General features: G+C 33.1%; 1 protein-coding gene across 1 annotated transcript in view; it reads left to right on the top strand.

The window, feature by feature from the left end:
- The window catches only part of DYNC2H1 (dynein cytoplasmic 2 heavy chain 1), a 267,699-nt gene that overhangs the window by 48,554 nt on the left and 194,717 nt on the right, over positions 1-24,428 (top strand). Inside the window, exons 31-43 of the mRNA XM_023511235.1 lie at positions 3,237-3,387; positions 5,133-5,338; positions 7,068-7,250; positions 7,797-7,979; positions 9,657-9,880; positions 10,644-10,759; positions 12,742-12,941; positions 13,373-13,637; positions 14,969-15,176; positions 17,846-17,975; positions 21,325-21,480; positions 22,684-22,943; positions 24,081-24,327. Of these exons, the coding sequence (XP_023367003.1) occupies positions 3,237-3,387; positions 5,133-5,338; positions 7,068-7,250; positions 7,797-7,979; positions 9,657-9,880; positions 10,644-10,759; positions 12,742-12,941; positions 13,373-13,637; positions 14,969-15,176; positions 17,846-17,975; positions 21,325-21,480; positions 22,684-22,943; positions 24,081-24,327 (2,529 nt within the window). The remainder of the gene's footprint in view (positions 1-3,236; positions 3,388-5,132; positions 5,339-7,067; positions 7,251-7,796; positions 7,980-9,656; positions 9,881-10,643; positions 10,760-12,741; positions 12,942-13,372; positions 13,638-14,968; positions 15,177-17,845; positions 17,976-21,324; positions 21,481-22,683; positions 22,944-24,080; positions 24,328-24,428) is intronic.

A 24,428-nucleotide genomic window follows, 5' to 3' on the forward strand; every position in this document is an offset into this window, starting at 1 on the left:
ATTAGTCCATCATTGATGGCAAGGCACAGATCTATTAATACTGCTGTTCTCGTCCCCTCTACCCCTTCCATGGGATCCATCTAAGAGGTTGGAGCTGACAGGCACTTAGCGGGATGTTAGTGTAGGTCTGAAATAAGATCACAACACTGAACTGGAATATTGGCAGGGAATTTGAGAGGTCACATGATTGATTATAGAGAGTGCTGCACCTCAGCATTAATAGGAGCTCATCTCTGGAAACCCTGGATACTAGCTCACAAAATTTGCTCCAGGCCATATCAAAGTGCAGCAGTCAGACTTGTGTTAAACATCCTGCCTTGTTCAGTGCTTGGGCCAGACTAACGCTGTAGGTGCTGTCAGGAGTCATCAGGGGATTCAGTTCCTAGAGATGGCTGGTAGGCCTTGGAATGTTCTGTGATTTCTCATAGAAAACGTTACTCAAAACCTTTCAAAGTTACTTCCATTTCATATTAAAAAATTTAGTAGCTATTAGGACAGGTTTTTATGCTGGTTCTTTTAAAGTATAGAAGCTTGGCACATTTTAGATTCTGAGCCATTTGCACAAAAATACCTCTTGTATCTTTTGGTATTTTGAGGCAAACCAAAATATGCATAAAAAAATCCTGTGTTCTTAGAGAAAAACAAAAGTAATTATCACTGAATAATCAATGCCATGGCATCATCAGAGTAAGCTGCTTTTTTACCTCCAAAAATGTTTCTTACTACTCCATCAACTTCTGTATAGGATTTATATCAACTTAGAATAAAAGATAATATAAAAAATTCACAAGCCAGGCGTGTGGCTGACACCTGTAATCCTGGCACTCTGGGAGGCCAAGGCGGTGGATAGCCTGAGCTCAGGCGTTCAAGACCAGCCTGAGCAGCGTGAGACCCCATCTCTACTAAAAATAGAAAAACTAATCAGACATTATGGCAGGTGCCTATAGTCCCAGCTACTCAGGAGGCTAAGTTAAGAGGATCAGTTGAGCCCAGTAGTTTTCAGGTTGCTGTGAGCTATGACACCATGGCACTCTACCCAGGGTGACTGAGTGAGACTCTTTCAAAAAAAAAAATCACAAAAGCACAAATTGCATAAGAATTGGGTCATGGAAATAACAATTGTTATCAGGAGTTATAGCGAAAGATAAAGACTAAAGAAAGTTGCTAGACGTGAGCTTGAAACTTACCTCTAGGCTCTTGAACATTCAAGTAAAAATGTTAACTATTAAGGGCAGCCCCTTTGGCTCAAAGAAGTAGGGTGGTGGGTTCAAACCTGGTCCCAGCCAAAAACTGCAAAAAAATGTCAACTATTTAAAAAAATAAGGAATTCTTATTTATTAGCAATTAATGCTAATTATATAAGGGGATTGGATTGTGTTCTATCAATTGTTACATGGAAGGCAGAGACCGGTTATTATGTTCTGATAATTCAGTTCCTTTTTTGTAATGACCTAGAATAACGAAGAGAAGGTACTTTCTGGGTCTGGAAAGGAGGCAGCCTGGTAAAGCTGAAAAAAACTGACAGACCTTGGCTTAAATGTGGCCTTTTCCAGTTATTCTCTGAGTTTTCCTTTGTTTTTAAAATTTTTAAATTTATTTTTAATTTAATTATTTTTAAATCATAACAATACATTTATGGGGTACAATGTGATGATTTGATATACAACATGGAATGCTTAAATCAACTGATTAACATAACTATCACCTCACTTTTGGGGGGTAAGACACTTATAATATACTTAGTTGTTTTGAAATGTACCCTTGCGTTGTGTGAGTGATATGTTTTAACACTCATGAAGGTATCCAGTACCTACATTACCAAGTCATTTTGAAGGTAATGTCATATAATGTTTACAGAGCACCTAAAGTGGCCATTACATTTTAGGTAATTAATACTATTAATGTCTATCCAGCTATTTAATGGTGATGTGACTTGAGAATCAAGACTGTATCTTGACTTTTATTTCCGTTAGCCTCTCACAGACATTATGTAGCAGACTATTAAAACTGAGTCTGTGAAAGCTCAGACTTGAGCATTATACGGTTCATCCAGTAACAAGAACACTTAGGCCTCAGAGTATTTTGAAATAAAAATTATTAAAAATTGATACATTGATGTGCATTTATAATACAGAAATTTAGCAGTATTGCCTGAAAGGAGATCTTCATATGTGGGTCTTAGGTTTGGAGGTGGGCAAGTGAACATTTTTGTATGAAAATTAAAGAGCAAAAAACAGGTTTGGTTCTGCTTAAATGCTTTGCCTTATACCCGATTAAAGAAGCTGGTGAATTTTGTGCCACAAAGTATGGGAGATAACTTAACCTAAAATAAGAGTTAGTAATTGGCTTTCTCTTCCACAGAAGAACCATTAATACAATATTTACAGAATGTTTTAATTTAGAGCAAGCAGCAGCTTAGCCTGCTATGATGAGTTATAAAATATAAATATAGGTAACTAAAAATGATTAAATTTGATAGAAGCATGATGATATTCATCTGGATGCTGAAAGGTATGTATCAGAAAAAAAAAATCTGTTCGGTAACTGGTCAACAGGTGTAGTGCTTTCTTATGCTGGTGTATCATGCCTTTAGTTTAAGGAGGATATCAGTTTTCCTTGTTCATTTAGAAACTGTATCAAACTATTAATATTTTGATAAAGATTTTCAAAGGCTGATCTTTAAATATATAAATTGCTTTATCAGTAGCTTTGCTCTATTAGTACTATTACAGAAAGCCATTTGCCTTGAATGTATTTGGTTTCTACCTATGGATATTAGATTGTAAAACTAAAACGGACCTTAATTTAATAAAAAAAAGAAATTTTGGTATTATAGACTTCTGTAGTATACCAAGAAATTATTTTGAAATACTAAGAGATTGCCCTTTTATTAAATATATATCATATTTTGCTATCTTGGCATCATACTGGTTGAAAAGAAACCATTCCTGAGAAGAGTCATGGGAGAAAATACAAGGGCCCTGTGGTTACAGTAAGCTTGGTTGGTAGTAGGACTGTAGTGGAATGTAATATGAGATGGGTTCTGAAGAGTAGGCTTCAGTGCTTTCTCTACTACTGTGTTACCTATTAGTATTTGAGCTCTGACCATATTAACATTCACACAGAGATGTCCAATATATAGTTGGAAATTTGAGAAAAGGTATCTTTCCTTAAATTCACAAAATATTACTGAGTAAACTTGCTGTTTAAAAATAATTTTTCTGTTTATTCAATAGATACTGTGCTTGGCAGAACAGATTAAATTCACTGAAGATGTCGAAAATGCTATTAGAGATCATAGTCTTCATCAGATTGAAACACAACTGGTGAATAAGTTAGAGCACTATACTAACGTTGACACGAGTTCTGAAGATCCAGGGAATACTGGTATGGAAAAAATGTTCTCTTTTTACCCTTTTTGCAGGGTTATTTGAATTTTTTAAAATTTCAGATTAATGCGAGGGTACAAACGATTAGGTTACAGTGTTTGCATTTGTTAGGTAAGGTCTCTGTGCTGTGCCCCGCACCCAGGAAGTGTGCTGTGTACCTTCACATTGTGTCCACTGGGTGGGAACACACCAGTCCCCTTCCCTCCTCCTCTCTTGCCCTCCTCCCATCCTGAATTGCATTGAGTTTTTCTCTTGTATGAGTGTGTATTCATTTGTCTGCTGGCTTCATGTTACAATTGAGTACATTGGCTTCTTGCTTCTCCTTCTTGTGATACTTTATTAAGAAGAATGTGTTCCACCTCCATCCAGGTTAATCCAAAAGGTGTCTCCGTCTTTTTTATGGCTGGATAGTATATCCATTGTGTGTGTGTATATATAGTTCTTGGTATCTTTTCTGTCATCTTTTGGACTAAATGTCTATTTTAGTGCTTTTGCTAGGAATCACAGTTTACATACTTTTTATGTTATACTTATCAATAATTTTTCTACTTTAAAGGGACAATTTATCCTCTCCTTTTCATGTTGTACTTGTCTTAAAATATCTAAACACACTGAAAACTGCATGAGATTGTTATAATGCTTTTAATCATCAAACATATTTTAAAAGACTCGAGAAGAATAATCTATTTTATATGTCTAGATACTTATCATTTGTGTTGCTTTTTTTTTAATTCCCAATGTTTCCTTTGGGTATCATTTCCCTTTTGATTAAAGAACTTCCTTTAGTTTTTCTTTTAGAGTAGGTTTACTGCATGTAAATTCACACAGAGCTTTTTCATCTACAAATGCCTTTATTTAACATTTATTTTTGAAAAATTTTTCACTGGCTATAACAGGTTGACAGTTCTTTTCTTTTAGCATTTTGAAATGATCCACTTCCTTCTGACCTGTGTATTTTCTGATGAGCATTCCACAGTCATGTGAATTACTGTTCTTCTACAAAGGACGTGTTTTTCTTTTGCAGCATTTTTTAGTTTTCATTATTTTGATTATGAAGTATCTGGCCATGGATTTCTTTGTATTTATCCTACTTGGAATTTTTTGAGCTTAAATCTATAGAATCATTTTTCACCAACATTTGGGGAGTTTTCAGCTATTATTTCTTCAGTTTTTTTTCTACATTACTCTTTCTCCTTTCTCACTGAGTCTCTCATAACGTGACTTTTTCTTTCTTTCTTTTTTTAATTGTTTTCCTTTTTATTCCGTTTGGAATAAATTTCTATTTTTTTATCTTCAAGTTTGCTGACTCCTCAGCTTTCCAAAGCAGGGAATAAAGAAAAACATAAATTCACCACTGGTTTGATGGTACTTCTAATTTTGGTCTTCTCCAATTTGCCTGCTGTTCTCTGCTTTCTGGGTTCTAAATAGCAGTTCAGTGCATATTGTCTGGGTTTTACACCTGCATTCAGAAGGAGAAACAAAGTAGAACATACTTCCTTCTTTGGGTGAGGAACTGAGACTCTTCTCTTTTTGAATTTTGATGCCTTAATTTTTAAATGGAGAATTATTCTTATTTTTTATTTGGATTTGACATTTCTTTGGCTTAAGTGATTCATATTATTAGACCATCCCTATGTGTTATGAAATGACAATTTAAATTCATTCAGGAATCAGTGTGTACATGATCATAAAGCATACAAGTTACAGACTAATATTTTTTCCAATTATTTTATTTGTATACAGAATCCGGCATTCTGGAGCTTAAACTTAAAGCACTAATTCTTGACATTATTCATAATATTGATATGGTGAAGCAGCTAAACCAAGTTCAAGTTCATACAACTGAAGACTGGGCTTGGAAAAAACAGCTGAGGTTCTATATGAAAGGTGATCACACATGTTATGTCCAAATGGTGGATTCTGAACTTCAGTATACTTATGAATATCAGGTATGACATGTAGCAGAAGTGATTTCCAGTTAAAAACTGTCTACTTTAAAGGAAATTTGCTGATGGAAGAATTATTTTTAAGTAGTAATTTTCAATAATTTTTTATATTATTGTCTTCTTTCTGTTTCATAAGAATTAGGAAGGTACCATGTAAGAAAAAAATAAAACATTCTGTTTACAACAAAGTTAAAATATTGCCAGTGTTGTATTGAATTCTCTAAAATATACCTTTTCCTGTAATGGGATTTATGTAGAATTTGAATATATCTTTAATCCAAGGAGAATATAGGCAACCTCATTAGAAGCGATTTAGTTTGTGCCTCCTGATATGTGGCCTAAATTATTGCAGTTGTAAATGTGCTAAAATCTGTTTGCTACGTGATTTATTGTAGAATAAAATTTCTACAAATTTTCTACAAATAATGTAGTTCATGTAACTTGTTCTCAAAAAACTCAACTATTTCCTTTTTACCTTTTGATTTTTATTTTTTTTTTTTTGAGACATAGTCTCACTTTGTCACCATCGGTAGAGTGCGCTGGTGTCACATTTCACAGCAACCTCAAACTCCTGGGCTTAAGCGATTCTCCTGCCTCAGCCTCCCAAGTAGCTGGGACTATAGGTACCTATCACAATGCCCGGCTATTTTTTGGTTGTAGTTGTCATTGTTGTTTGGTGGGCCTGGGCTGGATTCGAACCCACTAGCTCCAGTGTATGTGACTGGCACCCTAGCCACTGAGCTACAGGCGCCGAGCCTCTTTGCTTTTGTCTATCATAATGAATAAATCATTAAAATATGTTGACAATTTTCTTAATAAGCCTATTTCAGGAGAGTTTCTAATTGGCTCTGTTAAATAGGAAATATTTTTTCAGACAAAAGTATTTCTACCTAACTTAAGGAAAAACCCTGTAAATTGCAACTGGTATTGGTATCTGTCTTCTATACAGTTTAGTAGAAATTTTGAAAATTATTTGGTAAGTTAAAATTATTAATTTCATAGAGAGTTTTTCAAATTAATTACACTTTGGGATCTCCAAAGTAGTTCTGATTTGTGGAGATCATTTTACTGAAGGAAATAATTTATAAGAATTTTAAAGTATGAAATGGAATGATTATCGTATAATAATTTTGAATTTGTTTTCTTTAGAGGTTCATCTCCGTGCTGTTAGTAAGAACCTGGGAAACTATTTTAAAACCTAGCAATATGGCTGGGCACAGTAGCTTTATCTCTGTAATCCTAGCACTTGGGAGGCCAGGCGGATGGATTGTCTGAACTCACTGGTTTGAGACCAGCTCGAGCCAGAGTGAGACCTCGTCTTTAAAAATAGCCGGGTGTTGTGGTGGGTGCCTGTAGTCTTCAGCTACACAGGAGATTGAGGCAAGAGGATCACTTGAGCCCAGGAGTATGAAGTTGCTGTGAGCTATCACTCCATGGTCCTCTACCAAGGGTGACAAAGTGAAAGTCTGCCTCAAAAAAACAAACACAAGAACAAACAAAAAAACCCTAGCAATATACTAATTGAGCATAGAAGGAAGCACTTTCTTAAAAAAAATAAGTAAGATAAATCAAGTTTGTGCTTTAGAAAGTTCTTTTATTAAGAATTGTATTAAGAAAAAATTTGGATTTTTTTGTGTTAAAAATTTTGCCTATCTTTTTTGCGTTTTTTGCCTTTATGCATACAGTGGAATCTCTGTACATGAACACCTGGACTTTTGTTTCTCTTATACAGGGAAATGCACCAAAGTTGGTTTATACTCCATTAACAGACAAGTGCTACCTAACTCTGACTCAAGCCATGAAGATGGGACTTGGAGGAAACCCTTATGGACCTGCTGGAACTGGAAAAACTGAATCAGTAAAGGCTTTAGGTGGACTTCTCGGAAGACAAGTTTTAGTTTTTAATTGTGATGAGGTAGAGTGAATAAATATAGAAATACACTCTTTGGATTAGTTTTCATTAGTATATGAAATACTCTAAAAATCACTGTACTTTAAAATTACTTGGAGATAGAATTTGTTTTAGTTGAAAAGTAAAATGGAGAGAACTTACACATAGTATGTTCCTGAAACTTTTTAAAGAACTATTGCAAAGAAATAATTTTAAATACAGAATGAAGGTTTATGTTACATTGTAGAAAAATGTTTTTAGGAAGAAGAATGATGAATATATAAAAGGAAAAATGATAAATACATTTTAAATGACCATTTTAAAAACATTATAAGTAATATTTATATTTTGACTTAAAGCGTAACTCAAAGTCTTACGTTTGTGGATTATTTTGTTAATTTCTTGAAACCACCCTGGATTTTGAATGAATAGCTACTTAATTACTATTTTAAAAAGAGCAAAAAAGGCATGGATGGGTGAAATGATTACTTTATCAGTACTTTTAAATATTGAGTTATTACTGAAGATTTTAATTATTTTTTAATGAATATAACTTTTATTGTTTTTAAGGGCATTGATGTGAAGTCAATGGGACGAATATTTGTCGGTTTGGTGAAGTGTGGGGCCTGGGGTTGTTTTGATGAATTCAATAGGCTGGAAGAATCTGTACTGTCAGCAGTGTCTATGCAAATCCAGACAATTCAAGATGCTCTGAAGAATCATAGAACTATATGTGAACTGCTTGGCAAAGAGGTATAGAATATGTTGGGAGTTTTGAGAAGTGAAATATAAGTCTTGGCTTTACTCCCAAGCAATATTCTGTCTTTATGTCTTTGTGCCCTTGTTGCTAATCAGCATCCAATGTATTATGCTTTTTTACCTATAAAATGTATCTGAGATTTCTTACCCTTTTTGGTCCCACTTTCATCATTTGTCTTTAATCTGTCAATGTTGAATAATACAGTTTAGTAACATATTATTATATATTATATATGCTATTATGTTATCTGTGCTACTACTGTTCACAGTGCTTTAATGAATTGTTTCATTTAATCCTTACCATAATCCTTGGAGTTTGGTACTATTTCTTTTTTTTTTGCACTTTACGGATGAAGATACTAAACTTGATAAGTAAGATTACGTAGTGGAACTGTGAATTGAACCCAGGTCTGTAGGTCTGTTTAAATCTGTAGCACATGTTTTTGATCACTATTTTATATAACTGTTAAAGCCATAGCACTTGGCTATTATTCTGCTCTTTCCTCTCCCCATAGGTGATATACATTCATGTCATTAGACTATAAATTTGTTATACAGAAAATATATATATAATGCATAGTGGCCAATATACTGAAAGTTACAAGAACTATAAAATTATCCTGTTATACATAATAATACAGTATTTCAGAGTTCAAATTTTTGGGGGTAGCAAAAGTTAGTAAAAAGAAAGTAAGACCAGTTTTATATTGTTGGGATGTTATTTATATGACACTTAAACTCTTCTTTGTCAAAGATAAGAGAAGAAATTATTTTATATTTTTAATTTTTTAAGAGAAGAAATTATTAAATGAGAATTATCTCTTTGCCGTTCAAATTTAGTTTTCTTACACATTCACTTTTTCCTTTTCTCTTCTTACAGAGAAACAGTTGTCCTTTCTGCCATCCAATACTAGTTTTTCCACCTATGCTTTAGAATGTTTCCCAAAGACCCTTTCTTACTCCCTAAGCTATACTACTCTCAGTCTTCCGATTCCTTATCAGCTTTTAAAAATAATCGTATTTTTTCCATCTTAATAATAATTAAAAACAAACTTTGCCTTGATTTATCTTTTCCCCAGCTCCTCCTCTTTCTTTTTCCTTTACAGCTAAATTTCTTGATTTTTTTACTCTAGATATTTCCACTTATTAATTCCCCATTCATTGTTTTCGCATTCTAATTTAGTTTCTATTCTTAGGGCTTTGAGAAAACGCTCTTATGAGATGCTTTTATCACATTCACCTCTTGCCTGTCACAATATTGATCAGATTATGATTGCCTCTCTGTTAACACTAGATAGATAATGAGCTCCACAAAGGCATAAGCCATTACTGAATTTAGTTCAGAGTTGTCTCTGTGTACTCGGTAAAGTGCTTAGTGCAAAGAAAGCTTTTCGTAAAATATGTTGAATGAATGGATAATGAAATTAGTTACTATCTCTTAAACTTTCAGTATCCAAAAAAAATGATTTTTAAAGAACCTCTTTAAAGTAGCATAATTCCTTAGGAACTTACTATATGTTGAGTAAGGAGATGGTTAATATATTAGAGGTTACTTTTTGTTGAGGCATAAGATTTATGTGTAGTAATATGTCACATTAAATTTTTGTTGGTAATATATTTTATATTTATAGTTCAAATCTTTGATACCTATATTTAAAATTAATATTTCAGGTAGAAATAAATTCTAATTCTGGAATTTTTATCACTATGAATCCTGCTGGAAAAGGTTATGGAGGAAGACAGAAACTTCCTGATAATCTCAAACAGCTTTTCAGGCCAGTAGCTATGTCTCGTCCAGATAATGAGCTTATTGCAGAAGTTATTCTATATTCAGAAGGCTTTAAAGATGCGAAAGTATTGGGCAGAAAATTGGTAGCTATTTTCAACTTATCTAGGTGAGTTTTTCTGTTTTGAATATTTTTATATTATGCATTTTTAATGATTGATGGTAGTCATTAATGATCATTTTCCCCATTTACCTATGCTCATTTTCATACTGATGGTTTTATTGTGTTTACAGTGTTGATATGAAAGATTTCAGTTTTAATAATAAAAACATCTGGCTCAAAACTACTCATTGTTCTTAAACATTGTTAACTTGATCAGATTTTTTTTTCAAAATACTTATTATACTGATTCTAGCTATATAAGTATAATAATAAGTATATTATTATAATATTAATAAGTATATTATTATACTTCTTATAGCTATTGAACTAATTTACCAGATGGCTACTCTTCCATGGAGGAAGAAATCTTTCACAATTTTTCTATGTCTTATTTCTAGCATAAAAGTTGACTTTTAGTTTCTTTGGGGCAAGGTATGATTCTGATCCATGTGAGATAGTAGGGACCTAGACAATGTCAGAGATTGAGAGTAAGGTGGATTTATTAAAGGTAACAGACAATTGTCATTTGGTATTTTTATTAAGATAATTAGCCTTTCATGAAAGGTTTAGTCTATTCTTGAGAACCAATCACATTTGAGAGCTTATCGAGGGATAATTTTGTGTGAATGACTCCCTTGTGTGAGTACGTGGGAGCTCAGTATTCATCTCTGTGTGTCACTAGTTACTTTCTGTATATCTTTGGTTGTTATGATGAAAATAATTTCTTTGGCTCTTTGATGCTTTAAGACTTTTATGTCTTTTTTTGCAGGGAACTTTTGACACCTCAACAACATTATGATTGGGGTTTGAGAGCTTTGAAGACAGTTCTGAGAGGAAGTGGAAATCTTCTTAGACAGCTGAAGAAAACTGGCATTAAACAGAATGGTATAGCTGATTATTCCAAATAACTTATTTTTAAAAAATAAACTTTAATTTAGAACAGTTTTAGATTTACTGAGAAGTGATAGTATTAAGAGTATTAATTAATGTAATTAATAGTATTAATTCATACTCTGCCTGAATTTCTCCTATTGTTAACATCTTACATTAGTATGGTATATAGTGGTATATGGTATACAACTAATAAATAATTTTAATACCTTATTTTTAGACTAAATTTCATACTTTATTCATATTTCCTCTAGTTTTTACCTTATGTCTTATAATAACTTTTAAATGTGTAACAAATATTAAATAGTTGTACATATAAAGTCCACTTATTCTTAAAGTGCATTAAAATCACTAGCAACTTGCTAAAATTGAACTTTACCCACAAAATTTCTGAGTCGGTAGTTGTAGAATGGAGCCTGAGAATTTGTCTAGTCTTAAAAGAAGGATAGAAACCTTAGAAACACATGGAGACTTTCTCTTTCAACAAGTAGTATACCATGGGCAGACTGGGTTATGAATGTTTGGAAAGAATAATGCAGAGGCAGAGTGTCCTCCTTACCATATAATAACCATGGGTAGATGATAACCAAATGACATCACGGTGATGTTCAGCTTCGTCACTTGGCTAAGCTGGTGTTTGCCGGGTTTCTCTCCATCAAGTTACTGTGTTCCACTTCCCCTGCTTTATTCTTTGGAAGCATGTTACTAAATCTAGTTGACTCTCAGAGAGGGGAGGCAAGGTCCTCACTTTGAGGGAGGGGGTAGTTTTTGCATATATTATTTGAAATTCTTCTGTAGAGAAGATTTGTCTTTTCTTCCTTATTTATATGCTTATTAAATTATTTAGTTTAGATCAATATGGACTCATTTATATACACTTTGCTCATATAAAATAAATGATTTTTCACACACATAAAATAGATGATTCCCCTCTAGTCATGCATGTGTACCTTCAGGAAAGCCTAAATAACCAGTCTTTTCAGGTTGCTACTAAAAACTAAGTTAAAACAGCCTGAGAATAAGAGACAGCATAGATAAAAAGACTACATGAAATAACCTATTTGAACTTTAAATGATAAAAGTATGTACCTTAAAAATGGAACCTACTTTAGCTATATTATTAGGTTGGTATGAGCCGGAGTAGATATAGTTATCTGTAAAATGCTTAAATTACTGTTTTTAGCTATGTTTCATGATTTTTAACAAATATTTAAACTATACCTGCAGTAAATCAAGATGGCTCATGACATTGGTGCTTGAGATAAATTCTAGAATAGTTAAACCTTTATGTATACTTAAACACAATATTAAGTGATTATAAAGGAAGTGTTAGGCTAAAAATATTTTCTTTGACTTTGCATATATATATTGCCAATCAACTGATATCCTTTAAAATAAGAATGTATAGCAATGGTATTAGTATTTGCATTTGGTTTAAGAATGAGTTTGTGAACCAGTTTCAGACAAGGCTGATCAGACTGCTGCTCAGTTTGTTAATTTTTAGTCTTAGTTTACCTGGATTTGAATCCTAGCTATAATACTTAACTGCTGTATTTTCTCAGGGAAGTCATTTAAACCCCTAGAAATTTAACATTCCCATATCTAAAATTGTAATAATAATAGTAAGATAACTTTCTTACCTACTTTATAGAGTTATAAAGATGACATCATACAATATAAAAAGTGAAGTGCTATACAAATATAAGTAATAATGACTTTTATTTTTCATTAATACACTGGAATTCAAATCCTGTGGGAAAGAGTTATAAATTCTTATAAGTATAAACTCTTATAAGTTATAAGTATTACTTATTTTTCAGTGGTCAAAAGATAGTAAGGTAAGCTTGCCAATTAAATGTTAGTAATAATGCTTCATTTAATGATTACTAGTGCATATGAAGGCTTTAGGATACTTAAAAACTTTTATAGACATTAAATTGATAATAAATAATTTTTAAATTAAACTTTTTCCCTAGTTAATGAAAGTCATATTGTGGTACAAGCATTGAGGCTTAACACGATGTCCAAGTTCACATTTGCTGATTGTACCCGTTTTGATGCACTGATTAGAGATGTCTTTCCTGGAATTGACTTTAAAGAAGTAGAATATGATGAACTAAGTGCTGCGTTAAAGCAGGTCTTTGAAGAGGCCAATTATGAAATCATACCCAATCAGGTAACTGTCAAGAATACCTTATAATGGATTGATTCCTTTTCCTGCTTAATCCCTTATTAACTGTTCTTATCCTTTATCTTTTAAGTTATCTTTTTATCATTTAACTTAAATCTCACTTGTTCGTAAAATAATGAATATATTATATTTGAGTGGATGAATGAGTGAGCAAAGAGAATAGTGACTATATTGTTTGTATTGTCAAACTTTGGAAATCGCCTTTGTTTCTTTTAAATAAGTATTGAGGAATTTAAAGATTACATTGTGAATATGTTCAGATTTATTTAGGTATTATTCTATTTAAGGCTTTATGTTCAACTAAAGAAATCTAAATCCTAATTTACATGTTTGGAATAGAACAATTGTAGAATGAAAGTGCAACTGAGTATGATTGATAATTATAAATTATAAGTGAACTTATTTCTTTCCCCCAGCTCAAAAAGGCTTTAGAATTGTACGAACAATTACGCCAGAGGATGGGAGTTGTTATTGTTGGTCCAAGTGGTGCTGGCAAATCAACCCTTTGGAGAATGTTAAGGGCGGCACTTTGTAAAATTGGCAAAGTAGTAAAACAATATACTATGAATCCCAAAGCTATGCCTAGACATCAATTATTAGGCCATATTGACATGGATACAAGAGAATGGTCCGATGGTGTTTTGACAAATAGTGCTCGTCAAGTGGTTCGGGAACCTCAAGGTTGGTCTCTGTATAATTTATTGATTTATTTAATAATTCTTAAAGAAAAATAGAATCTGTCTATAATGCTGTACTTATCAAGATTTAACATGACCATGAACTGCCTATACTACTGTACGTTTGATATTTTACTTTGGAGGGCGTTAAGGCATGCTGTCATTTTGTCTTAACACACTCTATAACTATTTTTAATATAGTAGAAACTCCGAGTAAGTTGGGTGAACTCTAATTTACAACTAGATTAATTTGCTGAATAAATATAAAATCTTTGCAGAGTTGATATCGTAATACCTTGTAAATAAACAAGATGACAAATTTTTGTTTGGGGTTAAATTTAGTGTGTATGAACATTAACTCATCAGTTTAAATAAAATATATTGGATAACTGAAAATTTAAGTCATAAAACAATGAACTTTTTCTACATTTTTTTACTTGATTTTTAAGAGAATTTTTGGTTAAATCTAGAGGAGACTCCCTACTTTTTGCTAGCTGATAATTAAGAGTTATTTGCCTAGGGCAGTGGTTTTCAACCTTCTTAATGCTGTGTCCCTTTACTACAGTTCATGTGAGTCCTGCCCCACAGGTTGAGAACTGCTGGTCTAAGGCAATGAGCAAAAGAATTGACATTGTTTGGAAGGGATTTCAATGCAGTTTCTTTACCAGATGTTACCTTTATGTATTTCTCATACTTTTATTGGTCACATTTCCCCCTTTGAATGATTTCAAAGGCCCATATGCTACTTTAACCATTCTCATTTTAGGAAGGGTAGATTAAAAAAGATTATTTCCTGGAAAGACTGTATCTGAAAATTGGTCACTGCTTCTCCCCCTTTGACGTCACCTTTTTGTATATCAAAAAATTTTGACAGCAGTGAATTTTTTATTTTTCATGTAGGCCTCTAAAAGTTGGATTTTCTGTATTTCCTAAAAGAGATTTTACAAAGCAAGCATTCATACATTCTCATGCCATGGTAGAAGACAGATGTCTGAAGAATATTTTATAAGATCACATGGGAGTAGAAATACCCAAGTCTTGCACCACATTTTCCTTTAGTGAGATTGCCAATTTTGTATGTTTATAGATAAATAAAGTATTATTACAGAATTATAAGCGAGTCTTGGGCCAAATGAGCCAAGATTGCTCATGGGTTCTCTAACACATTTGTAGTAAAAATTCGTATGAGAATTTTCAGCTTGTTCAACTTTTTTTTTTTAATTCAACGTCACATATGGAAATCACTTCTAAATAATAAGTAGTTTATTCCTTATTTTTAATTGTTCTCACTGCATGTGTTTTTATTTTAATTCCATTATTTTGGTTTAAAAATAGACGTCAGCTCATGGATTATCTGTGATGGCGATATTGATCCCGAGTGGATAGAATCTCTGAATTCTGTTCTGGATGATAATCGACTGCTTACTATGCCCAGTGGAGAAAGGATTCAGTTTGGCCCAAATGTTAACTTTGTATTTGAAACTCATGATTTAAGTTGTGCCTCACCAGCCACAATATCTAGAATGGGAATGATCTTTCTTAGGTAAGGCTCAGTATTTATATATATTATACTGGAGTATTCTTCAATTACCATCCTGGTTTCATAGCTAAGTAAAATAAGCATAGTATAAATGATGTGTAAATATTTATTTTCCTCATTTATGAGTAATTTCTTTTTTGTCAGATTTTAGTTCATTCAGAGAGTTCCTCCTTTATTACAATTGAATTATTTAAGCAGTGTAGTCATATTATAATTATTAAATATTTTGTTTATTTAAGTGAAACAGCAAGTATTTAATTTTTCTTCTTTTTTCCATTATTTTTATTTATTATTATTATTGAGTTCAGAGAAAAGAACATATTAATTATGAGCTAGAGACTAATAATATAAAGGTAGGAAGTAATATATTAATCATAGAATGTTAGATTCATGGAATTTTATGTTATTCAAGCTTAATACATCCTAAGTCTAAAATTTTTATTTTATAAATTGAAAACATTTTCATTCAATGTTTTCTTTCTTCTTTACTATATTTGGAAGAGGCTTAAAAATAAAAATGAATAATAAACTAATTTTCAGTTCCATGTACAGTAATCATAAACCAGTGTATAGATTTTTGAGCCAGTTTCATTTCCCAAAATGAGTAATATTTTGACATTAAAAGAAAATTTTATTTTATTTGAATTTATGTTTTAGAATTTTAGATCAGCCTATATACATTGACGTACTCTTTCAGGAGCATTTGCAGCCATTTTAGGTGTTGAAGACACCGGACGGTATTATTAAAGTTGGTTTAAGCTGTGCTTTAAAATTATGTAATTGCTTACTTCTTTGACAGTATTGTGGGAAACATTTACATTAGTAAGGAACTTTAGGTGATATTTTGAGATGTTAATTATTAAAAAATAATATAACATGGGTTTTGTAGCTTTCATAGCAGCATTCTCACAATTGTATTTATTCAAGATAATCCTATAATTTTATGAGAAAAATAGGACAAAGATAAGTTTTCAGTTACATTTTTAAATATTTGTTGAATATGTATGTGTTATTAAGTTAGGGACTTTAGGCAAGAGAGCAAGAAAGGAGTAAAATTAACACTGATAGAGAGCTTGTCTTTTTGGAAATTACTTCCTAGTAGAAGAGACTACATACAAGTGTAAGAATACAAGATAGAATATAAATGAAATAAATAGAAGCAGAATGACATAGATATTTAGCAGAAAAAAAGATCACATGTTGCTAAACTAGGATTTGAAAATTGTGGGTGAACCAGGTATTGTTTGTGAGAGGCAGAATGAATAATGAATGTATATATGTATAGTTTCATGTAAAATGTGAACATGTGTTAACTTTTTTGGTTACTGTGTGTTTAGTGTATACTTTAGTTTTAGGTTTCATTCATTCCTTCAGCAGGTATTTGTTGAACACTTGATATGTTATAGGCCAAACGGAGACCTTTTACTAGTGACATAGAGTGTTATCAATTCTGCTGGGACAGTTGTTATGAACCAGAGTTATTTTGGACAAACCAAGACATGTAGTCTCCATAGGTGGTGAGGCCATGCCACTGATAAGAAAGTCTTTATTCTGAAGGAACTTAGAGTCTTTGGTTTGTCAGCTTTGAGAGGATCAAATGTGATTTAATTTTTAACCTTTGATCTTTCTAGTTTTCATTTCTATATCAGACTAAATAGGAAGTACAAAAGGAGACATTCAACGACTGTATTTACCAGAATTGTTGCTCTGAAACAATGCTAGAAAATAGCAAAACATAACAAAATCATGAGCCCTTGTCTGTATCAAAATGATTAATCTGAATTGTTTGTGCTATAATTTTTAAAATTATGTAGAATATAATTTTGAACAAGAAGTGAAAATTATATTTAATTTCAGTCATTAGCTTTGTATAATTATGTGCTTTGCTAAAAGGATTTTATTTTATTTTAGGAAGATATTTAAGCTTTAAAAGTGGTGTGGAGGCTTGGTACCTGTAGCTCAAATGGCTAAGGCGCCAGCCACATACACCAGAGCTGGCAGGTTCAAATTCGGCCCAGGTCTGCCAAACAACAATGACAACACCAACCAAAAAATAGCTGGGTGTTATGGTAGTCTCAGCTACTTGAGAGGCTGAGGCAAGAGAATTGCTTAAGCCCAGGAGTTTGAGGTTGCTGTGAGCTGTGATGCCATGGCACTCTACCCAGCGTGACAGCTTGAGCCTCTGTCTCAAAAAATAAAATAAAATAAAATAAAAGTGGTGTGGAAATTTAGGTAGTTGGATTTTTATAAGGTAGAGAAAAAACTGTTTTTAAAAATCTACATTACAGTTTGGAACAGTGCATCTTAAACTCTAATGTGCATTTGAATTATCAAGGATCTTGTTAAAATGAAGATTTTGCTTTTGTAGGAATAGAGTCAGTAGGACTTGAGAGTCTATATTTTCTAGCAGACTCTTTGAGTAGGAAAGCTTTAGACTACTTTAGGCTAACCTGTAGATCTGTGGCTCTTCTTTAGTATATATTTATAATAAAATAGATGAAAGTTATTTGTTTATATTCTATAGAAAATGGCATATATTTGTATGTATAGCTATATATATGTGTATTATACAGAAGTCACTGTATTATATACATATGTTTATTGGAGCAGAAATTTATCTAAAAATAAATTGACATTCTTCTTGTGTTATTTCTTATTTGTTTGTGTTTCAGTGATGAAGAAACAGATCTTAATTCTTTGATAAAATCTTGGTTGAGGAATCAGCCTGCTAAATATAGGAATAATCTTAAAAATTGGATTGCAGATTATTTTGAAAAAGCTTTACAGTGGGTGCTAAAGCAGGTAAATCCATCATAATATTCATAATTAGCCAAGGCGAGAAGTATAATGCTGAAGACTGATGTTTACATTTAGTTGGGGATGAGGAGAGAGACACCTCTCAGCTGTCCTTCTGTGTCCCTTATCATAACTTTTTATTATGGTGGTCTTAGAACACTTCTTTCATCCACAATACTTTAAACTGCTTATCTAAAAATATTGTATATTAGAATGTCTTTCTAATGTTTGTTAGCAAAATTAGAAAGTGACTATCTTGCCATCACATTGTACTGATATGTCCATAAATACTTACGTATATATTATGCTAAGAGTAATATGAAGCCAATACCAAAGTCAAAAGATGATGAGTTATTTGCAATAATGATGAAAACATTTGTTTTTTAAGTAAAAATATATTGAATACCTAATATATGTGAAGCATAATACTAGGGAGACTTTAAGAGCTGAAAATCAATAAGAGAATTCCTTTCCTTGGGAAAAGTTTACCTGATTGGAAGAAATGACATGCAAACAGATGTTCACAATACAAAAGCAGTTGCTGTCTTTTAGAAGAGGTTTAAAATGGAGATCACACTTGATTTTGAATGTGAAGCATGAAGAGAATTTTAGCATGCAAGGATAACCATGAAGGGCATTCAGATAGTATACATGTTTATGTCAGTGCTTTTATGAAATGAAAACATATACACAATAGAGGAAATAAACAGCAATGAAGTTTTTGAAAGTATCTGATTATTAATTTTAATTTTTTTTTTTTTTTAAAGAGACAGCGTCTTACTTTATTGCCCTTGGTAGAGTGCTGTGGAGTTACAGCTCACGGCAACCTCCAACTCCTGGGCTTAGGCAATTCTCCTGCCTCAGCCTCCCAAGTAGCTGGGACTACAGACGCCCACACAATGCCCGGCTATTTTTTGTTGCAGTTTGGCCGGGGCCGGGTTTGAACCCGCCACCCTTGGTATATGGGGCTGGCACCCTACTCACTGAGCCACAGGTGCTGCCCTATTTTGGAGTTGATACTTGGTGACTGACCAAGACCCACAGAGAGAAAGGGAGATCTTACTCTAGTTTCCTGAACCTTTTTTTTTTTTCTGACTTTATAAGAATTAAAGATGGAGAAATAGAGATTTGTGAGGAGGTGATGCAAATGAGGTAGGTTTTCCTGGAAGCCTTAGGAAAGGGACCACTCCCAGCAGTCTCAGTCTGACTGAGCTGTCTCCCTTGAGTCCACATAGCACTGTAGAGCATGTACCCTGTATGTGTATTATAATTGCCTGTTTATATTAAAGTATAAGCTTTTGGAAGCAGGGGCCAAGCCTATCATACTCCTTATTTGTATCCTCAGAACCAAGTGTGATATTGAAAGAACTGTGAATGAATGATACCTGAAGCCTACATTGTAGCACCTTTCAGTAGCTATTTTGTGATATCACTCTAAAGCATAGATAGAGACAGTTAGGGTTCTCTCCTTATCCTGCACTGCGCTCACTACACTCAGCTTCCCAGCTATACCGTCACGGATTTCTAGTCAAATGATGAAATTGTGTTTGTAACAAGAATTTTGCTTTCTTTTTTCTTTTGTCTTTCTTAGCTTGTGAGATGGAACTTTACTTTCTTGTATTAAATAAGTAATACAGTAAATAAGACAATCATCATCTGTCCTTTAAAATCTAGAACTCTGAGCCATACCTAACCATCTGAATTTCTGCCTGTCTCTTCCCTTCTGCTTGATATTCTTCCCATTTCTGCTTTCATCAAAAAATATTTATTATGGAGCAGCACAATCTTTTAAAAGTACAAATTGTATCATTTTACTTTATTATAAAAACATATTAAAGACAGCAAAAATATTTATTGTGGAGCAGTATGATCTTTTAAAAGTACAAATTGCATCATTTTACTTTATTATAAAAACATATTAAAGACAGCAAAAATAAAATTTCTACTGCTTACCATGGCCTATAAATTCTGTAGCCCTTGCCTATTTCACTGACTTAAAATACTGTTTCCTGGCTAATTCGGGCAGAACTTCTTTAATTCCTTACCTACGCTAAGTTTTCCTTTGCATGTGTTGTATTCTCTGTGTGATCAGATAGAGCCCATCCTTCAATGTTTGCTTAAATGTCACCTTTTTCAAAGAAGGCTTGTGCCCTCAATCTGAGCTAGGCTTTGTTATATCACTGTTCTGTTGCTTTATAGCCCTTACAACATTTTTTGGTTTTATTTTATTATTACTGTCATTTTTATATATATATAAATTATATATAAATATATATGTATTGAGACAGTCTCGTTTTGTTACCTGGGCTAAAGTATAGTGGTGGCATCGTTGCTCACCGCAACCTCAGACTCCTAGACTCTAGCAGTCCTTCTGGCTCAGCTTCCTGAGTAGCCTGGGACTATAAGTGTGCTGATTATTATTATTACCATTTTAATAGAGACAGGGGTCTCACTGTATTGCATAGGCTGATTTCAAACTCCTGTCCTCAAGTAGTCCTCTGGGATCGGCTTCCCAAAGTGCTAGGATTACAGGCATGAGCCACTACACTCAGCCGTTCTTACCACACCTTGTTAACCATTTCCTCTACTATGCTTAAATTCCATGAAAACAGGGACCCTGTTTAATCCACCTCTTTTAAAACATCTAGCACCACATGTAGATTCTAATGCATGATGTGATTTGTGACTGACCAAGACACATAGAGAAGGGGAGATCTTACTCTAGTTTCCTCAACCTTTTTCTTTTCTGACTTTATAAGAATGAAAGATGGAGAAATAGAGATTTATGAGGAGGTGATGCAAATGAGGTAGGTCTATATAATGTAAACATGAATAGACTGAGACTCTTTTTCTTCTGAGCTCTTTAACACTTACCAGGGGCCCCAAATGGGGCCTATACATCAAACCACTTATAACACTTAAATCTAAAAGTTTATTTTAAAATTTTACTTACAGAGAAAGCTTTAAGTGGCATTTCTTTTAAGGCTGCCATCCTAGCCTTTCTTTTCCGGTGCCATGGATCTAACTAATATCTCTCCTTTCCTTTTTATAAATAAGAGGAAATGAGTCTCTACTCTTTTTGGACCGATTCTACTGACTTACTTTTTCTTTTGTATTCTTCAGGTTTAGAAAGTAAGTAAATCACGTATCTACTTTAGCACTTAAAGCTAGAAACATACAATTGTGTTGTCATGATTACTTTTTGTTTTAAAAGTATGTATATGAATTGAAAGAAATATAAACTTTCTACAGTTTGGTCCTTGAAAAGATAATGTGAATGGCAGGCTGTATGATTCTAAGTTTACTAGTTAATATTTGCCTTTTGTTTGTTTATATCATGGATTTTAATCAACAGAATGATTATGTGGTAGAAACAAGTTTGGTTGGGACTGTGATGAACGGTTTGTCACATCTACATGGCTGTGAAGATCATGACAAATTTATTATTAATCTGATAAGGGGACTTAGTGGAAATCTGAATATGAAGTCACGTTTGGAGTTCACCAAGGAGGTAATGCTTATTTAAAGCCTGTATTCAATCAAAATTTTAACTTTCTATTGAATATTAACTGCTAAAATACAACAATATGTAACTCTAAGTTGTAGAAGTTTCAACATTTGAAATTATTCATTCATTTGAGTAATAATGAATTTATATGGTTTTTTTGTATATATATATACATATATATACACACACACATACATACATACGTATATATGTATATAGTGGTTTTCTCCTTTGAAGTAGTTCATGATATTTGATGATATTCTAAAAATTTTACAGTGTTTTACTAAGTTAAAATTTGGACCATATGTTTGTGAAAGTAGACATTTTTGAACCTACTTAATTATATTAATAAATTATTTCATTCATTTTTAATCTTAGCATAATATAGTTTTTATCATCCTTTTAACCAGGACAGTTTTAGCAATTAGAAATGCTAGGATGAATTAATAATACTTGTCTTTAACATATGTAAAAGTGTATTAGCCAAGTTGTTTTTAAAACTGAATTCTACACAGTGAGAAATTTTCTTCCTATTGGCCTTCAGGGAAGTAATTAAACATGTATTCCTTTGGGTTGGCTCCAGCTCTTTCTCCATTTTGCTGCTTTGATAGCATCACTGATTGCTTTCTCTATTTCGTTTCCTCTTTCGTGGTCATCCTGCTGCGTCTGTTCCCGGATGCTTCTCTTCGTTACCACTCACAGCTCTCCTGTGCACTGCTCGTCAGCAGATACTGTCGTATCAAAGTTCAGAATAAAAATGTTGAAGAGTAGCATCAGGGCCTCACTCTGCTTAACATCTGCACAGATAACAGTTTTTGATATTAGAAGGAAGAGTAACATGTTGAGAGCAGTGGAGTAACACTGGAATGGGCAGTACAGAATCTGGTGAAAATGAAGCCTAGGACTCCGGCATTCTCTAATTTGTTATTTGATGTTCATAAGAACTCCATTAGTATATTTACATATTGGTGTGTAAATTGATATCTACCAACCCATTATCTTTCATATATACTTTTATTTGTTTACATGGCCATTTTGAGGAAGATATTTGTGATAAAATGTTACTTTAATTATAAAGTAGATTTAGTATGTAGTGAACTTTTTTGAACTAAGATGATTCATTTTGGGGACATTTACTTTGAAGAATTAAAAGATTTCACATTCTCTGGAGTATTTGAAAACTTATCACAACTTTTTCTTTCTAAGGTTTTTAATTGGGCCCGAGAATCTCCTCCAGACTCTCACAGACCAATGGATACCTACTATGACTCGAGTAGAAAACGATTAGCGTCTTATATGCTGAAGAAGCCCGAAAACTTGACTGCTGATGATTTCAGCAATAGCCAAACACTTCCAGTCATTCAGACTCCAGACATGCAGCGAGGGCTAGATTATTTCAAACCTTGGTTAAGTTCTAATACCAAACAGCCCTTCATTCTTGTAGGACCAGAAGGATGTGGCAAAGGGTAAGAAAAATATTGACAAAGGTGTATTTTACGGATTTATCCTTCCCTAAATGATTTAGCACATTTTGTTATGTTTCTTTTGGGTAAAGTAGCATTTACATTTTCATGGAGGATTCTTTTTATTTTCATTATATGCAAAAATAATGATTATAAAGAATAATGTTCCTCTATCTGCCAGGTTATATGATTTCTAATGGAAAGAGAGTAATCTAAAAGGTAACTCCCAAAAAGAATCTGTGTATATAATCACAACAAAAATGAATACCTTGGTGCATGCAGAAATTACTCTTTCCTTTAGTTATAATATTTGAATCTGAAGTTAGTCCTTTAAAAGGAGCTTTTAATTTCATGAAATTGAATGTAGTGCCTATGGAACATAGTTTCTTGAAATAAAGAAGTTGTAGATTATTAGTTGCACATTTCTAGTGGGAGAGCAACAATTTTAAAAACTATAAGGTCATAGTTTTGTTTTGTTTTGTTTTTAACTAGAACTTAAAATCTTAATGTCTTTTCTTCAACTTTGGGGAAACCCAGGTGATATATTCTATATTTACTTTATCAAGTACTATTATTTCTGAGAACTCTGAGTATTTTGACTGAAACCTCATCCCAAGAATGCCTTTAATAATATGAATTTATTTTTTTTTCCGGTCTAAAAGTTAGAAAGATGGGCCAGGTGTGGTGGCTCATGCCTGTAATCCTAGCACTCTGGGAGGCCAAGGTGGGTGAATTGCCTGAGCTCAGGTTTTTTGAGACCAGCCTGAGCAAGAGTGAGACCCTGTCTCTACTAAAAATAGAAAAACTAGCTGGGCATTATGCCAGGTGCCTGTAGTCACAGCTACTTCAGAGGCTGAGGCAAAAGGATCACCTCAGCCCAAGAGATTGAGGTTGCTATGAAGAATGATGATGCCACTTCACTCTACTCAGGCAACAGAGTGAGACTCTGTCTCCAAAAAAAAAGAAAAATAGTTAGAATGATAGCTTGATAGTTATGGAAACTATATCCATGTTTACCACTTTTCCCTTAAACATATATTTTACCAATTGAAATATTTATAAGATGAGAAATTTTACTTTGAATAGAAAATTTATTTTTTTGGTTGCATTTTCATCAAAGTCACATGTCATCTTTCATAGGATGCTGCTCAGGTATGCCTTCTCCCAACTTCGGTCCACTCAAGTGGCTACAGTTCACTGTAGTGCGCAGACTACGTCTCGGCATCTCCTGCAGAAATTGAGCCAGACTTGCATGGTAATCAGTACCAATACTGGTCGAGTATACAGACCAAAGGACTGTGAAAGACTTGTTTTGTACTTAAAAGACATCAATCTACCCAAGCTTGATAAATGGGGGACCAGTACTTTGGTGGCTTTCCTGCAGCAGGTAAGTCTTATCACTTGAAGTGTTTTAATATAATTGAAAGTTACCTAATTCCATTAACTTTTCTCATAGACATGCCCTCCTGGAGGGCCCACTAGATGTGT

This window comes from Otolemur garnettii, unplaced genomic scaffold (assembly GCF_000181295.1).
Source record: "Otolemur garnettii isolate 467f Iridium unplaced genomic scaffold, OtoGar3 scaffold00001, whole genome shotgun sequence".
NCBI lineage: Eukaryota > Metazoa > Chordata > Mammalia > Primates > Galagidae > Otolemur > Otolemur garnettii.